The sequence below is a fragment of the Astyanax mexicanus genome, chromosome 7 (assembly GCF_023375975.1).
Source record: "Astyanax mexicanus isolate ESR-SI-001 chromosome 7, AstMex3_surface, whole genome shotgun sequence".
NCBI classification, from domain to species: domain Eukaryota; kingdom Metazoa; phylum Chordata; class Actinopteri; order Characiformes; family Acestrorhamphidae; genus Astyanax; species Astyanax mexicanus.
The window spans coordinates 1,172,826-1,195,513 of NC_064414.1; the positions used below are offsets into that span (position 1 = coordinate 1,172,826).

Consider the following 22,688-nt stretch of genomic DNA (forward strand, 5'->3'; position numbering starts at 1 on the left):
TTCATGCATATGAATAATAATGTGTTAAAGCAAGTCTCTAAACTGACTTCATTCTGATGCATCTTTCTGATGAAAGTAGGGGACAGGTTACGAATAATCAATGAGTCAAGGACGAATGGCAAGTGGACCAGTACCGTGAGTGTTTTGTGTGTGTGTGTGTGTTTATGACATGAGAGAACAGAATTAAAAAGGAAAAAGAAAAAGGAAAAACCCAAGGAGAGCGAGGCACCGACGTGTCCTCAAAAAACGAGAGTTGCTTCCTGTAAGCGCGTGAGAAGAGCCAGCGCGTGGAGCCCAACCTGAACCTGAACCTGAACCAGAACCAGAACCACCGAACCGAACGAGTCTCCCAACTGTCTGTGTGTAGGTGTGTGTGTGTGTGTGTGTGTGTGAGTGTACAGGTTTGTGTACAGCATGTATGTGACAGGTCCAGGTGTGAACTTTAAAAGTTGACCACTGTGCCGACTGTCTGTCTGTCCTTCTGTAGTATTTTTGGAGGAGGAAGGTGGACCTCCCAGACGTCCTCAATCGACTTGATGTGTTGCCCTGGGGTCGATCGGGTGTCTCGGGGTGGTAGCTGTGGTGGTGGTGTGGGATGTGGGATGTGGGGTTGGATAAAAGCACTTCCAGCAGTTCTAAGAACAGTCCTCCAAAGCCACAGACGTTCCTCAGGTGTAAGGTAGGGGTCGAGGAGAGGCTCAAGGTCGTGGCTGATCACCCCTTCCCAGGTACGTTGGTTCGTGACCTCGAGGCAGGGGGTTGTGTGTTAGGGATGACCCCTGACCTACACTGACCTGTATTTGGAAAGCCTGCAACTGAGAGGAACAGAAATATACCGTAACATAAAGCTGATGAATGTGAGCCTAAAATGACACCAGTGATTTTAGCAGTAAAACACAAATCAGTATAAATAGAGTTTTACTAGTAGAAATTCTTATTACAGATATCAGATATTAACTCTTTACTGGAACTAATAATATATATCAGATCTAGAGATCTAAAAAGACTTGGGATACACGGAAATTAAAATATCTGGCCATAACCTAAACCGAACAATATAAAAAAAAATATTTAAATGCAGTTTTTCGCAGGTTTTCAATCATTTTGCTTTTTTTTTTTTTTTTTTTTTCCACCACTGCTAAAATTATATAGCATAATGTATTTTTGTCTTGCCTTTTTATTTATTTATTTTTATTTTAAGAAACTGCCATTCTCTCTTTTAACTTCTTCAGCTGACTACTACAAATAAGACAAACATTCTGGTTGCCAGATATTTGGTGTCTCTCAAAAAAAATAAAAAATAAATAAATAAATAAAAATATTGACCAGTCATATTACCAGGATGACCATTGATTTACATGAAATCTCACTATTCATCTATACTTACATTTATGCTATTAAAAACTCAGCAGATCTTCACTGAAACTCTGACTTTCTGGCAAAAGTTTAGATTATTTATCAATACTTTATTAATAATAGAGAAAAAAAAATTGGTGATATCTAAGGCCATGAATGATTTTTTGCCATATCAAGATTGTATCCAGATCAATTTAATAGACTAGACAGCGAATTTAAACACGTCTTAAATGCACATATCATAAATGCGTATTTATGATAAATAAATTAATATAAGTAAATTCATAATTCAATTTTAATCTGCACAGTAATTCTGGTGAGATTTAAGTTGAATTATGAATTTACTAGATAAAAAAAAAAAAGATTAATTTTAAATAAGATAAAAGGGGAAAATCATGGTAACCAATGGTAACAACACATACAAACTCCCACGAATTACATCAGGATTATGTGATCCTGGTCATGTGACTAGTCAAATTGGCTTTGATCTATAGATCTGATATATATTATTACTAGTAAACATTGCATAGCTGATATCAAAAATTAAGAGCTTCTACTAGGAAGTTTTTTTTTTTTCTTTTTCATGTTTTAATTTGAGTTTTACTAAGTTTGAGTTTTATCACTGGTGTAATTTTAGGCTAAAATGACATTTATGACTTCCCATGGCCTAGGGGGGAGCTGAGGAGCTGGAGTAGCTGAGAGGTCAGAGGTCATGGACAGCATCCAGAGTGCCCAGGTGCCATAAAAGAGCAGGTGAGGTTTTTCCTTTCCTTCTGTTTCTTTCCGGAGGTTCCAGAGAGGTCATATTCTGGGCAGGGTCGTCCAACGAGGTCCTTAGGAATGGGCTTAAGACAGCTGTGAGGGGTATCAGAGCCATAAGTGTGTGTGTTTGTGTCTACATGTGTGTGTAGGTGTGCGTTTGTGTGTGTATTCAGGTGTGTATGTGGTGTGCACGCAGGTGGGAAAGGAGGCAGGTTTAAAACAGTGCTAGGTGAGCAGGGAGGGTAGAGGCGGGGCTTATACAGTTCAGGGTGGAGTCAGCAGTGTTCTGAGGGGAGGAGCTGCATTGAGGGCTGAAGCACCACTGGTCTGAAGACAGGAAGAGGAGGAGGAGGAGGAGGAAGTGGGGCTGTGGAGAGTTGCTGTTGCTGTGAATTAAGTCCTCCTGTTCTCCTCGTCCACATTGCAGATGTGTGTGTATGTGGGTGTCTGTGTGTGTGTTGTGTGTGTGTGTGTGTGTGTGCGTGCAGGTGTGTTTGTGTTCAGGAGCACTCCTCTCCGATGCGCTGGCAGGACCGCCCCACTTTGCGGTCCAGCTTGACCATCTTCAGCACGGCCTCCTCTCTCCCGCGGCCCAGGTGATCGAACAGACAGTCGTGCTGCTCCGGCAACCGGTGCAACATACAGAACACGTATCCTGAAACACAGAACGTATATAATTAATTCCATCATCTTTATATTAAAGCAAATATAGGAATCTAGATCATATTAAAATTACACAGTAGAGCTGATGGATATTGCTTTGTTAGTTTTGCTAGACCACATTTGCCTTTCAGAATGAAAAAACAGTGAGCAAATGGGAAAAGCAGGGGGTATCGAGTGTTGGTGTCAATTAGTGGTATCTGATTTTGATGCTGGTTGTTGGTAGCGGTTGTTGATTTCGGAGGTCGGTTTAGGATGTCGATATCGATTGTTGGTGTCAATTACTAGTATTGATTGCTGGTATCGATTTTTGGTATCAGATGTCGGTTTCGGATGCCGGTATCAGACGTTGGTATCAATTACTAGTATCGATTGCTGGTATCAATTACTAGTATCGATTGCTGATATCAATTACTAGTATCGATTGCTGATATTAATTACTAGTATTAATTGCTGGTATCGGATGTCGGTATCAGATGTCGTCCCGCATGTAGGTATCAATTACTAGTATTGATTTGCTGGTATAGGATGCTGTTATCGGATGTCGGTATCAATTACTAGTTTTGATTACTGGTATCGGATGCTGTTATCGGACGCTGTTATCGGATGTCGGTATCAGATGTTGGTATCAATTACTAGTAACGATTGCTGGTACCAATTACTAGTATTAATTGCTGGTATCGGATGTCGGTATCAGATGTCGTCCCGGATGTAGGTATCAATTACTAGTATTGATTTGCTGGTATAGGATGCTGTTATCGGATGTCGGTATCAGATGTTGGTATCAATTACTAGTAACGATTGCTGGTACCAATTACTAGTATTAATTGCTGGTATAGGATGCTGTTATCAGATGTCGGTATCAATTACTAGTTTTGATTACTGGTATCGGATGCTGTTATCGGACGCTGTTATCGGATGTCGGTATCAGATGTTGGTATCAATTACTAGTAACGATTGCTGGTACCAATTACTAGTATTAATTGCTGGTATCGGATGTCGGTATCAGATGTCGTCCCGGATGTAGGTATCAATTACTAGTATTGATTTGCTGGTATAGGATGCTGTTATCGGATGTCGGTATCAATTACTATTATTGATTGCTGGTATCGGACGCTGTTATCGGATGTCGGTAGCAGATGTGTGTAGCGGACGTTGGTATCAATTACTAGTATTGATGTTGGTTTAATATTTTTTTTGCAGTTTATATGCCACAACTACATATGCTGCACTTTAGTTTTTAGGTAGATTTTAATTTCGTATACCAATATTTACACCAATTTACGGTGTATAAAATTCTTAAGATTTATACTAAATAAAATTTTTAAAAAGTATATTTTTGAAACGTATTTTTTATTGCCACGAATATAATTACTGCAAAAATACCCTGAAATATTGTGGTATTATTTTAGAGCCATGACGCCCAGCCCCAAGTCATGCCTCTCTAAACCCAATACGACCCGAACCAAATCAATGCAGATTAAACCCAATCAAACCAGATCAAACTAAAAACCCAACTAAAAGACAATGCTATGAACCAACTACAGGTGTGAAAACGCCCCTAGTCTAATTCTAATTCAATCCCACCCCCAAAGGCACACATCTGTGTGTGTGGTAGTCCTCAGTAAAAGTGCACTGGTGTTAATTTACCTCCATTCACTTGTGAAACTAATTAAAAACGAGAGAAAGCCATTGTACTCACTCGCATAGAAAAGTGTGTGTGCATGTGTGTGAGAAAATGGTTTTGGTGAGAAAGTCTCATGGCACCACTGCGACAATGTGACTCCAGATGGTGAAAGCACCTGAAAATGGCTTCTTAATTGTGCATAGCTGCCACTGAATCCAGTACTGTAGGAGCGTGTGCCGAGTATTGCTATGCCAAAAGGCGCTATGAGATAAGTGAGAGTGAGAGCTCGGTGAGACTCGTTACACGGGCTGGCTCGTTAAAGAATTTAATGCATTCGTTAATACGCATGGTGTTCTTAACGAGAGTGAGGGATGATTAAAAGCTCAGCATGCGTCAATTAAGGCATCACAATTAAAAGCTGCACAGCCTACAGCTGGAGCTGCTGCAGAACCCACACACACACACACACACACACACACACACACACATACTTGCACAGAGCCTCGTATATTCTCTTTATACACACACACACACACACACACACACACACACACACACACACACACAGGCGCTCACATTCTTATGAAGATGCAGAATGAAGAGGCATTATGAAGGTAAAACAGGCATTTGAAGAGAGCTGACTAACAATAAGAGTCGTTTAATGGAAATAGCACAGCGAGATTATCTGCGCTCAGGCCTGAACTGATAAAAGATCAGTCTGAGTGTATTAGCAGAGCCGCGGGATCCGCTATTAAATCAATGCCTGCCACTGCTAGGAAACAATAAGACCCACGTTAAATGGGTGGGGTGATTTGGGCTTGTAATTTAACAGGATAATACCATCATCTACCGAAACATGATGGTGAATGTGAATCAAGCAATTTTGTTTAACCACACCAGCTTAATAATTGTATTTTCACCTGCTGCTACAAAACCAGGCATCTCAAAAGAGGAAAATAAAGCAGTATAAAAGTTTTTTTCTTTCTATTTTCTGGAGTTTTCAGCAGAACTTGTCTTCTCGAAGTGTCCCAGTTTGAAACTGATTTAGCCAGAGATGGGAAATCGATGCTGCGTGGGCTTGGAAATAAAGGTGAGCATGAGCAATAAGTGAGTGTTATGAAGATGCATTATGTTATTTTTTAGGACAATTTATTACGTCACCATACCTGCTATTCATCATTATCACGATGCTATATCATCACGATATGTTTTTTTTTTTGTAATATATATTTTTTACTTTTCATTCTATTTTAAAGGACTCAACTCAAGGACAAAAATGTAATTTCATAGTTTCACTGGAATGAAAGAGTGTAACGACGATACAAAATCCAAAATGTACAACTGTGTGTGCTTTATGAGATAAAATTGTATTATATATATGTATATATATAATAGAAAAAGCATTATGCCTTATGACAGGTGTTGACGAGAGGGGTACACACTTTTAGAAACAGTAGAAAATCGCTGCTTAACCAGAGATAAACAGTCTATACGTGATACACTTTATGACTGCTGCTGCACTTCTGCAGCACTTGGTGGTGTGTGTGGTTAGCTAGCTCTGCTACTCACTGAATGGGCTGAAAAATGTTCTATAGGTTAGCACTGCAGGGAAAACCTAAGCTTCTGAATCAGAACGGTCGATTGTGTATTTTTGCTGAAAATCAGCCTATAATATACATTGATCTTCCCATCTCTGATCAATTCTTCACAGAAATGCTCTAAAATCTAATTCCAGTTAAAGTAAGATAAACTCTTAATACTGAATAAACTCTTAATAAACTCTTGATTTCAAAAGAAAAACAATGTTTCGTCTGTACTCTTCATCTATCCACATACTGATGTATTTTTATATTAACCTATATTTTGCTATATTTACTATTTACCACTAAGCAAAAAGTAGCATACGTGTCCTTAAAAATGTATCTACCATCCAATTAACAGATCCACACTTGCTCACTCGTAAATCTGGTCAGTAATATCTAATTACTGTGATATCAGTGACACTGAGTAATGTTATATTTTATATTTTTGCCTTATCGTTTATTGACTGTGAGTGATGTTAAGAGAATTCAGGCGACACTGACCACAGCGGCAGGATCCCAGCTCCTGTTGTACGAGCTCAAGTTTGGTTTGGCAGCGATGGCAGCGCCGGCGGTTCTTCTGCTTAGACCCTCGCGGAGACTCTTCAGAGGCCTCTCCAACTCGCATCCGCTTCTCTGGGGATGCGTCACTCTCCGAACCTGAGTATACACATATACGTAAATATATTTTTCAAACCAATCAAAAAATTGGCTTTCTTAGTGTATCGCTGTCGGGCGGCATCAGCCGCTAACTGTTAGCTGCTAATGCTAATGCTGCAGCACCCAGCCTTAGTGGAAATCTGGAAATCTTACTGTAAGCTTACTGTAAATTAACGGAAGCCCTCGTTTGACTTTAAGAATTACAGTGTTACAGAATAAAAGGAGAACATGGCGACACCCCTGTTCCTTACTAGTGTCGCATTATGTTCCTTATTTTTGAACGTAGACCAGGAAATTGATAGTGCGTCTTATTGTGCGGAAAAATCTGGTATATTATTTTCTTCTCCATCGCATTAGAACGACCCTATCACTAGCAATACCCCGACACTAGCAGGTTAAGAACTAGCATGTGTTTTTTTTCTACACATATAAAACCAGTCTCTCTCTTTTTTTTTTTTAACTGTGATTAATGTAGTATTACTTGACCCTAACGTGGCCAAAATCTTTTTTAAGTAAAGCCTAGAAATGATAATTACACAAAAAAAGCAGAAGACGCAACTTATATGCTTATATACTGGCGTGACTATCTGCTTCATTATATCACTTCACTCTCAAGACTAAGCTATTTTTGTACTGTCATCTATATTTCCAATTATAATAATTTAACCGGAATCACACAACACTGTCGGCAACTACCTAATCATAGAAGCCTGCAATTACTGAAGAACTGCAATTAACATCTGACCTTGTATTGAACTTTGAATATCAGCAGAAACAAGAGCAACCACAATCTGACAATGATTCCTCGCAAGCAAACAGCTGCGATATGGTTGTTTTGACCTCATGGACTCGGCTCATGACTTCATGGATTTTTTTTAATGACTTTTTCATGCCTTCATGGCAAATTTTCATGACCATACGACTTGTAAAACATTAGTTCAGACATGGACAATAAAACCAAAAACCTAAGAAATAAAACTATAATCAAATTTATTACAGTAGGCCTAAAATTCATCTGATAAAAATGTTTAATAATAAAACGTGGGTCAGATCCTGAGAGCTGTATTGTGTAGAGTTAAATTACTGAATTATCTCTGAGCTGATTGATGTATTTATTAGCTCAAAATAGATTTCCTCCATCAATAATCAGAAACACAATCATTTGTAGAGCAAATTTCCATGACTTTTCCAAAACTTATCCAGGCCTGGAAATTGCTATTTTTTAAATGCTTTACTTTTCCAGGTTTTTAATGGCTGTATTTCTCTGTATTTTCATAAAATGTATTTTTAAGCAATATGCTTTAAATTATACATTGTGTTGATATATTTTATATATTTTTTTTCTATCAACACAACGTATAATTTAAAGCATATTGCTTAAAAATACGTTTTATGAAAATACAGAGAAAGTATATTTAATACGTATTTTCATTGAAAATGTACTTTTAATATTCTTTACCTAATTTTAACATACTTTTAATGCTATAAGTGTACTTCCTTTTCACAAGGGACAGATCTATCATGTACTGATAATACCAATCCAATTTTATACTAAGGAAAAAAAAGCACAATACAAAAGTATAAATAAGTGTAAATAAATACCTTTATACTGTGCCCACCTGTATATTCCAGTTAGATAAACATAAACTTAAAACACACAAACATCCTTAAAAGAGTGTGAAACCCTCAGTGGCCAGACGTACCCGATTCACAGGGTCGTTTTGTGGGAGTGGATAGCGTGCCGCGGGCTGTGTCTGTACTCGAGGCTTCTGAAGGTGCCATTACATGTAGGATAAAAAAAAGAGAGATAGAGCCAGAGGAAAATGTTAAACAGTCATTAGTGGTCTAAAATGCTGACAATACTGATATAAATCTCTTCTGAATTTGCCCTTAGGAGCTTTAAGGAGGATGTGTGCAGCATCCTTGGATCGAGACAACCTGTACCATAGAAGACATTAACCAGCAATGAAAGAAGACACTAAACGCACTGACTATACAGAATACTTGAGTGCCAGATAAAAAGTGTGTGAACAAATATGCCCAGATTGGTATTAATCACTAATCCCAATTTTGCACATTTTGTTCTATTCAGAAAAAAAGAATGTTACACACTCTAATATTTGGTTGGATCGTCTTTATCTTTGATTGCGTGACGCTGCATTCACTGTAGCATTGTTTCTCCAATAATCTTCTGCAACGTCACAAGATTTATTTCAATCCAGTGTTTCTGGATTAATTTATTAATTTTTCTCCAAGATCTTGCAGCAGCAGCATTGATGATGGTAGAGTCTGACCAACCGCTGCACAAAGCAGCTCTTCTCCATCCAGCACATCCCAAAGATTCTCAATGAGGTTAAGATCTGGACTCTGTGGTGAAAAATCAATCAATCCATGTGTGAAAATGATAAATGATGATCTCATGCTCCCTGAACCCTGAACTCTTTCACAATTCCAGCTCCATCAATCCTGATATTGTTCATCTTGGAATATGAAGAAAAATTAATTCATTGATAGAAGAATAAGCTGCTCTATATTCAGTATATTCAGGTAGTCAGCTGACCTCATTCTTTCAGCACATACTGTTACTGAACCTAAACCTGCAGACCAACTGCAGCATCAACCAACCAACACATCATTTACTTCAATTCAATTCAATTCAATTCAATTTTATTTATATAGCGCTTTTTACAACAAAGGTTGTCACAAAGCCGCTTTACAGGAAAAACAGGTCCACACCTCTTATGAGCAGCACCACAGAGATGCCAATTTTATGGTGACACAGTGGCAAGAAAAAACTCCCTTTAAGAGGAAGAAACCTTGGAAGGAACCAAGACTCAGTCAGAGGAACCCATCCTACTCGGGTCGACCCGCTCAGTACAAACAAACAACAAACAAATAACAGAACAAAAACAGTACAGAGAATTAATGTGAACTATGGCTAATATAACAGGTACTAATTTATGAATATAAGAATGTGATGGGCACAAACTATAGAGCTATGGCTAATACAGAAACAGATACTGAGTGTGTTAATGGTAATCAGTGCAGGGTTGCAGAGCCGGAGAACAACACAACAATTTACTCACTTACATCCAGGTGGAGACTTTTATTTTGGCCAGGCAGTGTATTTTAGCAAACGTTTAGGGACATCTTTTAAGACTTTTTCTCCAACACTGCTCTAAAAACCTCCACATCCTCCACTTCCTGCTTCCTGTTTGTGGGTGATGTCACGTTAAGCGCATTTCACATTAAAAGTCCTCGCTAAATTCTGCGCTCTGCATTTTAAAATTAATTGAACGATTCCTCGAGGCACAGAAAATTAATCGATCCATTTTTTTAATCGATTTACTCGAATTACTCAAGTAATCGTTTCACCCCTATAACATTTTGCAAAATGATGATTTTAAGGAACACACACACACTGCATCAAGCTGTCAGGTGTTCTCAGACACACGGTTTATTCCTAAAAAACACACATATGTCTTCCTAAAGCAGTTTTATACTCACCTTCCTGTGCGGTGAGGGGCGTGGCGTCTGTCGAAGGCCCCTCAGAGACGACTGGCGTGGAGGACAGGGTTTGGCTACTGCTGCTTGTCTCGTTACAGAAGACTGCTGATTGGCTATTGCTGGAGCTGGGGGTGGGCTCTGAGGCGCAGTCTTCGTCGGGTTGCTTCTTCTGGATGTCTGATATAGAAAAAGTACGGTGAGGGTGGAAATTAGGCGTTACATATGGAAGGAAGTGTGAAGGAAGCTGAGAGAAGTAAGGAGGGAAAGAGTTCTCTCTTCTATCTTCTTTCTCGCTCTCTTTCTCTCTCTCACACACACACACTCACACTGAATTATAATTATTAAATAATTAAATACAGAACGATAAGTATTCTCATCTCCTTTGGGGGAAAAAAAAACATGATGAAAATTAATAAAAATGATAAAAATGTTTAAAAATTTAAAATAACAATTATTACAATGTCAAGCATACAGTATGGATTTTGCATGGTTATGCATTCATTCTAACAGTTGCCACCAGGGGCACTACAGCAACAACAGAGTTCAAACTCTCCCTCCTGCCCCTCCTCTAAACCCATACATCACCAACTGATACATGCCCCTTTCTCAAACTACCCCTCCCATTTTTTTTAGCCTATTTCAAATATGAGCAGAGGGTGGAGTCAGCAAAAAACAGGAAGTTTAGTGCCCCTTTAAGAAGCTCCTCTAGCCAATTCTGTTTAAATGTTCTTGTTATACCGTTTTAAAACAGTATGATTTACTAAAAAAAATAATAATATCATTAATAATAACAATAACTACAAATTACTACATAATTACATGAATGGGCTGTCATTATTAGATATTAGATCATTATGTAATTATTAACTTTACTGCTACTATAATCAGGGGTGACACTCCAACACACACACACACACACACACACACACAGACCAGCACAAAAAAAATGCAACCAAAAAAAACAAACAAACATACGAAGAGACAGGCTTACCTGCAAAACATTTGGAGCAGAGGTTCATGGTTTTGCTGGACCTGAAGAAAGAACAGGAAAGCAAACTCTGGTTCAGGACTTTAGTCTTCATCACGGCAGCTGGTATCACTAGGCCTAAAGTACCGTAAACAGAACTCACTTTTCACTAGGGCAGGGTAATACGATACAAATATTACATCATAATATATTTTCTTGATACTCTATATTTATTGTGGTACAGCTCTGTGAAAAAAGAGCACTTAAAAATGATTTAACCATATGAAAAACCTCTGGAATATAATCAAGAGGTCACAAACCATCAAACCAAACCAAACCGAACTGCTTGAATTTTTGCACCAGGAGTGAATAGCGTAACGTTATCCAAAAGCAGTGTGTAAGACTGGTGAAGGAGAACATGATGCCAAGATGCACGAAAAAAAAAACTGATTAAAAGGGTTATTCCACCAAATATTGATTTCTGAACTCTTAAAACTTGATATGAGTATGAACTTTGTTTTCTTTGCATTATTTGAGGTCTGAAAGCTCTGCTTCTTTTTCTTATTTTCTGCAATGAATGACAATATTCTCTAAATGACAATATTTTTATAGCTTACTGTAAATAAACTGAAGCGCTTTACTCTCCCAAATAAACAGTTTTCAGGAGAGAAATCTGGATAGATTAACATCCAGCGCTTGTTTGACTTTAAAAGAAAATGTCCCCCAGCTTTGCTTCTCCATTAGAAAGGAAACATGGAAAATATGATATTTAAACTACCGTCTGATGCAAATCTTTAAATGAATGTTTTACATTGTGTGTAAAACTAAACCAACAACAATGGGAAAGTGTGAAAACACCTAAAAAACAGGAAAAAAAAAATATAAAACCCCCAACAATACAGTACTGACAAAAAAAATTATGATTTATCGAGATTTTCATACACTCAGACTACACATATACTCAGAAAAAAAGTTTATTCTTTAGTATAACAACAAAATTGATTACAATATGTTAAAATATTGACAGATTGCCGTTTCGACGTTTCACACATGGACTCCTGCAAGTGATCGGGTCTCTTCCTCTCTCTAATTTCAGTCCCTCGAAGGGGAAGACACAGATAAATAGGGAAAACAACAACAATCGGTCCTCATCACAATCAACAGTAATCATAATCACCACCCAATCAAGCAGGCGGATGGCGGCACAGGGAGAGATGAGAATTTTATAGGTAAAAAAATAACGCATATTAAAAAGGTAGCACTTAAAAGTCTCTAACAAAACAAAAAGTTGGTCTGTGTTTACATGATAATGATGTCCGCAACATCCTCAGAAATATGTAATATGCATAATGTGACAAATTAACACAATAATCAAATGTCACAACATTTCTCAACTGCGGCTCACAGTGGGAGTCTACTTGTACTTCACCTCAACGCTTTTCACAGTGTTGGATCTCTCGGCTCATAAGGTGAGGGTGTGCCTGAAAGGTTTTTGTATGCAAATAAAGCAAAGAAAAGAATAGTCTTGTAGGTGGTCATATTTTTAAGAAATATTTTTTTCCCAATTAGTTTTATAATTAATAAATGCAAATAATCTGCTGTTATCAGATTTTAATTCAGACATCTGTTTTGTGTGAAGCTTTTAAATATGTAATGGGCTGTGCGATATGGCCATATAATAATATCATCACGATATTGCATGATATTTTCGCAATAACGATACTCTTGACGATATGACAAAACACTGAAAAAAAAAAAAAAAAAATATATATATATATCTCAAAAATACACTACTGCAAAAAAATAAAATTACATTTTAATATTGCATATGATATGGCACACCCCTAATTTTATCAGATTTGTAACCGAAGTCAATGATCCAGAATTATTAGCCATGATACTAATAATAATAATGCACTCCAAATATATCCTCCATATATCCAGCATTAAAGTAAAATAAATAACACTGGCCAGATTCTGCAACAGAGCAATTTTATCAGATTTGTAACAGAATACTAGACAGATATAATCTGTCTCTAGTAGATATATAATGAGAAATGAGATGAGTGTGAATTTTTCTCTTGCTAAAAACAGTGATAATTAGGTGGTGGGTGATATGGCACGATATTTCAGGGTATAATATTGTTATTGATATTCAACATAGAAAGACTGGAAACTTTTACTGTGGATCTCATGTTATTTTTTATTTTATTTTTTATTTTATTTTTTTCGGGAAGAATAACGCAAAAGGCAGATCAGTAAAATTAAGTTTGCATGTAAGGTCTGCATATACAAATAGAACATAGCTTTAAGATTAGCCTATCACTCAAAGAAATGCAGTAATCAACTTGGTTCTGATTGTGGGAGAGGCTACAGAATCTGGACGTAGAACCCCTGACTTGTTATTTTTATTTAATTCATTTTCTTTGAATAAAGTTTCTGGTCTGGATGGTGTAAAGTGAAAGTTTTGGATGACTGTATTGATGACAGATGGTAAATGATGACATAAAACTAACTATGGATGAAGTTATTGATGGCGGTTTAAGTGACAGTCTGTGTAAATGTTGACTGGTATGGATTAAGTTACGGATGATTGTACAGATAACTGTATAAAAGATAGTGGGTCCAAATTATGGCATTTGGATGACTGTACGGATGAAGGATGGTACAGATAACAGTCGATATAGACGCTTTATATGGATGACTGTATGAAATTATGGAGGACAGTCGGTATGGATAGTTTAAGTGACAGTCAGACGATTGGTATGGATGGTTGTTTGAAGTTATGGGCAACTGCTGGAACTGGTGACAGTCGGTATGGATGCCCAGTATGGTAAGAATGACAGTGTGAAGTCGATATGGGTGACCATCAATATAGATAACGGATGTTACAGATGCCTATAGTGATGAAGTTATGTATGACGGTATAAATGACAGATGGTATAGACGATTAGTATGGATCATGGCTGTATGGATGACAAATGGATATAGATACATATAGTGTTGGAATACACAGTCAGTAAAGATGACACTCAGTATAGACAACCCATTGATTAAGTTATGGAAGAATGTATGAATAAATATGTTTGGATAGTTCCCAAATCATTCAGATAATCTGGGAAAAAAAACACTAAACAAGAACCAGCTAAAAAAAAAAAAAAAAAAAACATAAAATTAAAAGAAAAATGCCAAACCACAGCAACCACACAGCTTAAAACCAAAGCTAAAATAAAAAGCATGACTAGCATGACAGACAGGTGAGTGGAGAGAGGTGTAAACATGTTTTGGTGTCTGTGTGAAACAGTGTGTGTGTGTGAGAGAGAGAGAGAGTATTGAACTCCCTCACTTCTAGTTCTCTCCATTTTTCTTTGGCACATCACTCCCAGCCAATCAAGGTCTCGGGGGGCACACACAGGCAGGAACAGGATTAATTTGACATCTCCTGTTAAATGTCAGGCGCAATTAAGGCTTATGAAGGAAGGCGAGAGCCCCAATCAAGACTCTGCCATGCACACCTAACTTCACCTTCTAGGGGGGTGAAAGCAGCCGAGGAGAGAATGAGGGGAGGAGGGGAGGGGGTCCAGGAGGAGTTTAAACATCAGCTCAGAGTTAAGCTCTAAGGACTGAGACTTAAAGACTTGCACAAGTTTTACACAACTCTTCAGGAGAGCCGAGTGATTGGGGCACTGAAGGTGCACAAACTGTGCAGGAAGAATCCTCACAGTGGTGAAGTAATGGAGCTCCTGCCTGACAGTTTTAATTGCTGAACTGCAAGGGCTTTAGAACATGTAAATTATGAAAACTGTGTGGAAGAAGCTTGAGGATACACTACTTATTATACAGGGGTTCAGCTTTGTTCATGGAGTAGCACTGCTTTGAACACTGTAGAGTTTCTAAATGTTCCCAACAAACCTTAAATAAAACTAATGAACTAATAAAAAACAAGACCTTCTGGATTTTGAACTCCCACAAGTCTATCATGGTTCCTTAAGGGTGAGTATCTATCTCCACTGTCTTCAGTCAAGGAATCCCTCCAACTTAAAACCACTTTATGTTTTAAAGGAACAATAAGGCTGCATTTACTTTAAGTTGCAGCATCACAGTGTTAACCTGCAACGAACCAATGCTGCAATGAGATGCGAATCTCTACGCACCTTACGACTTGATTTGATGGAGGTTTAGAGGTCTTTGGTGCAATTTTAATACAATTGTTTATTATATACTGGATTGCCTTTTCCTTATAGTATGACTCCTTTTAAAGGAGAGTATCTGTAATAGGGTTGTCACGATACCAAAATTTTGACTTCGATACCGATACCAACTGTAGTATCACGATTCTCGATACCAAAACGATACTTGGAAGAAAAAAAAACAATAAAAATATCTGAACATAAAATGTTTATTTTTGACTGAACTGGATTGAACACTGAACAATCGGTGCAAACGTTTTTATTCTAAAATGAAACATTTGTACAAAAAACAAGTTTCGTTATTATAACCTTAACTATAACATAATTATCTAAACACTTCCTAAAAACTAAAACTAAAACCAGAGGTAATGGTAGCCTGACTATGTGAACCTGACGGGCGTGCAGAAGTTAAGTTCTGAATAAGGAAAATAAAGAGACAGAAGAACATTACAATGTTATGTTCATTTTAACACTCACTGCTCCGTTATATTAATCAACTGTTTACCGTTTTTAATAAGCCCATGTTCAGTGTAACGAGCAAGCAGGCTACGTGCCTGACCACAGATTTGCGATGGAAACGCGAAAACGTGAACATCTTGAGTTCATGTTTCACAGCCAATGGGATAATGGAGAAATAGAGAAAACCACGGGTCCAAAACAAAACTCCTGCACACTCCTCTCCATGTTAACGTGATTTACTAGCAGTCGCTAGTAAATCTTAGTAAAGCTACAGAGTGTATCTTGACTAACTCCACTAACCTGTCGACTTCTCAGCTCTTTGTAGAGATCAGGGTGCTTGTCTGCTAAATGAGCGAAATATGATCAGAATTATGTTAAATAACACTGTAACATAGAAGCATAGAACTATTATTTAATTAAAATGATTTTTAAGAACAGCTAAACACAGTGCTGCAGGTCAAACGCGGAGGCGTTCACGTGCGAGAGAGAGACACAGAGAAAGAGTGAGAGAGAGAGAGATTTGCGTGTTCTGATGTGAGCTACTCACAGGTAAAGGTTCTCTTTGATCTCCTCGTGCTCATATTCTAGTCCCATACATAATTCTGCAGCTCCCTCAGTGTTTTCTGTCGTATTTTGCGGCTAGCGCGAGCGCTTACAACTAACACCGCGGAGCGCGAGGTGCCGCCGCCCTTGTGCCGAATCCGCTACTGAATCCGACAGAATCGGCACAACACCCCCCGCTGTACAACTGCGGGAGTGAAAACAGCGCTAATAAAGTAGTTTAGTTTCACTTTCAGTTTTCGTTATTTTATTTAAAAATAAAAATATCAATAAAAAACAGATGCCTACATCTTAGACTATTTTCCCACACTTCACTCCTCGCGCCCGTTTTGTCCACAAGTCGCGGACGAGAGACATCTGTTATTTTAGCCGTCGCCATCCTACACTCGCTGCTGCTCTGCTGGCTTGCGCGTGAATCGATTCATTTGTTCAGAACACTAAGTTTATCTGAATCTTGCCACACCGACTGCTGCGGTGTGAATCAGTTTTCTTATGAACTGAATCAAATCGCGCCTACTAATTTGACTCATTTGAAGCTAGTGACTGGGCTATATACAGTATCGAAAGCATCGAACGCTAAAGAACCGAATCGTTTGTGATGACGTAGTATCGAAAAAGAATCGAACCTTCGGTACACCGTGCAACTCTAATCTGTAATGATCAAAATTAAATCTCATCTCCGCAATCTGGCTCAGAGCTGCCCGGCTCTTTCCACTCAAATATCTCAATACACTACACACAATATTTGAACTATACACAAAATATACAGGGCTCAACTAAACTCATTTTGCAGTGGCAGCCAACTAGGGCTGTGACTAACATTTTTAAATTTAATCTTTAAGTATAAAGATTTTAATGAAAAATTAAGTAAAAATAGTACTGAAACTCTTTCAACAATTCTTCCAAAATTAAAAAGGGTATTAGCATAATTCATGCTGCTTATGTTGGAAGTAACTGTCTCTACTGTTCAGAAAAGGCTTTCTATCAGACAAAGCTTTATTGAGGTACTGATTTTAAATGTCACCACCCCATCTCATCCCAAAAGTATTGGATGAATCACTATCTGTGTCAGCAATGGGTTTACGATATGATACTTATGATAACTAAATGCATTCATTAAATGGAGTATCCACAAAAAAATGGATATAGCATATTGCCTACAAGAAATCAAAAAGCACATTGAGGAAGAAAAAAAAACATATGTCCTATTACTACTGAACATAAGGACTTAATAGTAATAGTTTCTATTTAATTTTAATCATCCAAATGCTTTATCTGCCAAAGCTATCTGCAAGAGGTCAATATTTAAACTAGGATATGTCTGAAAATAGTGCAGGCACCTGGAAAGTAAACTGAACACCTAAAATCTGTTTTTCTTTTTTTTTGTGATGGATGTGGACGCATTTATACTCTAAAAATCAACACACATTATTTTAACTTTTGTGAAAGTCTGCACGTTTTGTACCATCTGTTTGGAGGATGCATTTAGGACCACTAAGCAGTGTGTGTTATCTAACTTAATCCTACTCTTATGATATACTGGAGGCTGATTCTGCTGCTTCTCTTAGAAAAATAACTAATTTACCTAACTCAATGTAATTTCAACAGCTGTTCTCATGTAAATTGCATGTAAATTATATGTACATTTATTTAAACAAATGAACATAAACTGCTTGTTTGTGCATTTTTTAACCAGTGCAACAACCCTAAACCACTGAAGTTTTCACAATACTATGCAAATACGAAGACTGAAAGTTTAAAGTTTAGGGTTACTGTATTTACCCTAACAGCATGTAATGTTCATGTGACTGCATTTACTGGACTGGTATGAACAGAAATTAAACACGAATTAACTAACGAACTCACAAACAATAAAAACCAAGACAACAGACCTAAATGCCCTTTTATTGTACAGAATATTTAGTGAATAAATGTGTAATCTTTTGTATTTGGGGACTTTTGGAGACCAATTTAAGTGTGAACTGAGCAAGCAGCCCTTAACACTCTTCAAGACTGAGCTCTTCAAAGAGCACTTACTCTCCTAACACCTCTAACTAACTACCTTCTACTACCAGATCAGGAGAATCTCTCACTATCTTTAATAAACTCCTGAAGACAGATCTCTTCAAAGAGCACCTACTCTCCTAACACCTCTAACTAACTACCTTCTACTACCAGATCAGGAGAATCTCTCACTATCTTTAATAAACTCCTGAAGACATATCTCTTCAAAGAGCACCTACTCTCCTAACACCTCTAACTAACTACCTTCTACTACCAGATCAGGAGAATCTCTCACTATCTTTAATAAACTCCTGAAGACAGAGCTCTTCAAAGAGCACTTAGTCTCCTAACACCTCTAGCTAACTAATAAGTTCTAACCTCTTTTCCTCTTCTATCCCACTATGTCCCCTTTGGCCTCCTTTAAGCCCTGACTAAAAATGTTTTTTTGCATTGAACCTCTATGTCCTCTATTGCTAAATGATAATTATTCATTGTAAGTCGCTTTAGATAAAAGCGTCTACCAAATGTAATGCAATGTAATGTAATGTAATGTAATGAGTTGCCAGTCTTAACATAGCCATTGTGGTGACTACATTCCACAGCTGTGGCAAGGTTTTTAGGTGAGTCAAATAATCTAATATATAAAACAAAGCCATGGTCTGCCATTTTCCCAATTTTACACTCAAAATGAGGTATTTAATTGAGTATATTTAGAGAAACGGGCAGCAAACGAGAGCCTACAAACGGTCTAGCTACCCTCCCCCATCCGTATTAGATGGTCTTTACAGCGTTGCGCAAAGGACCACCTGTGTAACTGACAGCTTCTTTGATCAATGACGGTCTGAGTGGGCAAATAAAGGGGTAGAGACCCTCGCCAAGGGCTTATTTTAAGCGAAAAGTTTCAAATTGAAGGAGTTAAACTCGGGTTTCTCTATTGTACGCGACGAAAATAGCTAGCAAACCTATCTATCTAATGCTCGACAAAGCCAGCCAAGCTCTTTTCTTCAGCTCGACAGAACCTGTCAACTTACAGCCTGATGTTCCTACAGCAGAGCAAGCCGATTATAAAGCAGATTTATCGAGAATACGACAGTGCTGAGCTTTATTACACATATACAGGATGAAACCTGAAACATTCGACATTTTAAATACATTTTAAACGGGTTAAAAGGGGTAGGTGTTGAGCTAAAAACAGGCAGGCAGCCTTCCCCACCCCCATCCTGGCCTACTCAAACAACAATGGGCGCAAATTGACAGTAGCTAGCATTAGCTTAGCCCCCGGCGCTAACGGCTATCTAGCCAGATAGCTAGCTAGCTAACGAGCTAGCTAAACAGCTAACTGGAATTTTTTAGCTTCAAGTTTCATATAACTAAATTTAACCCCTGTTGTAAGAGTTAAAACATTAACAACTTGTACAAAAATACAAAAAGCTTAAAATAAACCAGACTCACCCCCAGAATCCGCAAGGGCAGCGCGGAGGTATAACGTTACTCGGTGGCTTGCTTCGTTCACTCCCAGTGTCCCCCATCGCTGACTGAACGCGGCGGCCTCTGCCCTAGGAAAGACCGGGGATGAGCTAGCGGCCTTCTTGTTGTGGGGACAAATTCCTCAGCTCGACGCTTCCCAGGAAAGCTTTCGCGGCGTAATCCACGGTTCAAAACAGGCAACATACAGAGAACACGTCGTCGAAAAGGCGAGCTGCCGCTGTGTGTAGGGGTTCTGTGTATTTAACGTGAATAAAAGTAGAAAATTTACGCTAATAACCGCGTACAGTCCGACGGACCGCACCGGGAGTCGAGGCCGATCAGCTGGAGTGTGAGAGCGCTACCAACCCTCGAAAGGGGGTCTTCACTGTATTGTACAAACTTCAGATACTCTATAGCTAATGTAATATCGCTTTAAATGGCAAATACATACAAAATCGATACAGAAAACCCATATTTTAAGAGTATACACACTTTTTAATCGACACAGTTCACTGTGATCTGCATACCAATCACAAAACACTATGTGGCCACCCCTAGATTGAGTTGGTACAGCCCGAGCTGTATTCCTTGTTTGTAAAAGGGATTTGTGATTCAGAAGCTGCTGCTGCTTCAGAAAGGAACTGGCCATGGCCCCTCAGATATCTTCAACAGCTACGGTAGTGGTGTCAATTACATAAACAAGGCTCAAAACGGTGGAAATGAACACTTAAACCCTGTAAACCTGACTCAGAAAAGGAGAAATGCGTTTAAAGCAGGATTAGAATCAGCTGAGTGGGGGGTAAACTTTGTTTTCCACTGTGTTTGTTGAGTTTATGGACCCAGATAACGATTAATTAATTAATCAATTACTCTGTCTACATATTTCCTCCCAGATTATTCAGTTCTTATTAGGATAAAGTGGAAAAAAACGCTACATTTGATTTTTCATCAGTTTATTGATTACTTTGTACTAATCCTGCAATTGTTTTAAGAATTTATTAATCTCATAACTGCAGAAAATCAGTTTATGTTAGTCATCCAATCAACACGTTTACATGCACTTGGGTAATCAGATAATGTTGCTCATATATCTATTAAGCCATCAGCTTATAATGCAATGCTGTGTTTATGTCATTTTGGGAATGTCTGTGTGCATTAGTGCATTTTGTCAGACTGACAAAATGGAAAGAAATTAGTATAAGTGTCAATTTCTTTTTTATATAGCTGTCTTTATCAGATTTCTTCATTAAATAACTGCACAAATAAACTAAAACTGAAGCATGACGAGTGCAACAAAAAAAAAAACAACAACAACAACTGAAAGCTAAAACAGATTTCTTATGAAGGTAAAACGTGGATAATGGATAATTATTTTAATATTCTAATATTATTATATTTACAAACATGATTTAATTTTTTTTAATATCAATAAAAGTCCTCTCATTTTCAAATTTAAATTTCTTGGTTATGGATTATACCTTTAGTTCTTAAACTATTTGACCCTATTTTGACGCCGTACTTCAGAGTCCTAGGTGCTAAATCTAGATGGTTGAATATCTGTCCATAATTAAGCATTAAGACTTGGACAGCCTTGCATTTATTCATAAGCAAAGATAATGTTTCTTTTTACTAAAACGCAGCACATGGAAAGCTTCGTTTAGCAAAGAGCGTGCTGAGATTAGCCTAGCGGAGTGCGGGTAGGAATAGCTTTTGTATTGGAGGAAGGGGAATGGTTCTCTTTCAGCACATCGGTTTTCTTCTCATCACTCGCCTAGTCCAGCCTCAGGCCTCGAGGCCTCCTGAGACTTCTCCATGCAACTTCAAAGACAACTTCCCCGCACATTCACTCTGCCAACACACACACACACACACACACACACACAGCAATAAACAGGAGAACTTAAGGAATTAATTAAACACTGAATCAACATTAGACTGATCACTGCGAGCCATCTGAACGTATGATGTGAATGACACGTCTGTTTACTCCGTCTGGGACTTGTAATCATCACACGTGCACAGACGCAGCTCTCTTTTTTGTAGGAAACCAAGCGTTTGTGTTTCATTCCTACATGCGAGAGTGAGCGAAAGCCCATGTCAACTTTTCAACTTTTTTTTTTTAAAGGAGTTTCAAATCCCCTTGTTGCCTTCATGTTGTTTCCCGCCTGGAGGAAGACTACAAAGAAAAGCGTCTCACTCTCAGAGGAGATTTATTTAATTTAATGGGAAGTTATCAGACGCGTGGGCCTCTCAGATGCAGAAAGAAAAAAAATGCAACAAATAAATATATAAATAAATAAATAAAATTAGATACTGCTCTCAGGAGTGAAAAGTTACGCCATATGGGGCAATTTCCCAAACAGAGATTAAGCTTAGTCTTGGACTACACTGCATTGTGAAGTGAGATTTTCCACTGAAAGGAAAATATAGTCTAATAATATAAGCCTAATAATCCCTGACTGGAAAACCAACCCTATATGTACTGTATCTACACTCAATGGACAGTTTATTAATGTCAATTTTCTATAGCGGTGCTCTTCAGAAGCTGCGAGTTGCTGTACCTGTTGCTGGACAGTCCATTAGCCCAACCTGTCCATTAATGGAAAATGGTAACTATACTATAGCATCAATACATTTGTACTAGTCTGACCAGCATATGGGGGTTGGCCATGTTAGCTATCGGCCAATATGGGGTATGTTTTGTTTGAGTTTGCTAGTTTAGTTGGTCTAATAGTGCAATCAACCTAAAAGAGTTAAGCAGCCATGGTGGTCGGCCAGCATGATGATGCTGGTAATGCTGGTTGTGCAGCTTGGTAATGCTGATCAACCAGTTTGGTTAATGCTGTTTGACCACCACAGTGATGACCAGAATCTAAAGCAAAATTAAA

At 38.1% G+C, this 22,688-nt stretch overlaps 1 protein-coding gene across 1 annotated transcript; it reads right to left on the reverse strand.

The window, feature by feature from the left end:
* Positions 1–1,102: 1,102 nt before the first annotated feature.
* zfand3 (zinc finger, AN1-type domain 3) lies at positions 1,103–20,170 on the reverse strand. Its single transcript, XM_049481276.1, has 6 exons — positions 19,786–20,170; positions 11,144–11,184; positions 10,153–10,329; positions 8,349–8,414; positions 6,490–6,645; positions 1,103–2,773 (listed from the first exon to the last, which is right to left on the reverse strand). Exons 1-6 carry the CDS (start codon positions 19,860–19,862, stop codon positions 2,619–2,621), a joined length of 672 nt encoding a protein of 223 aa, XP_049337233.1. The 5' UTR covers positions 19,863–20,170; the 3' UTR covers positions 1,103–2,618.
* Positions 20,171–22,688: the final 2,518 nt, after the last annotated feature.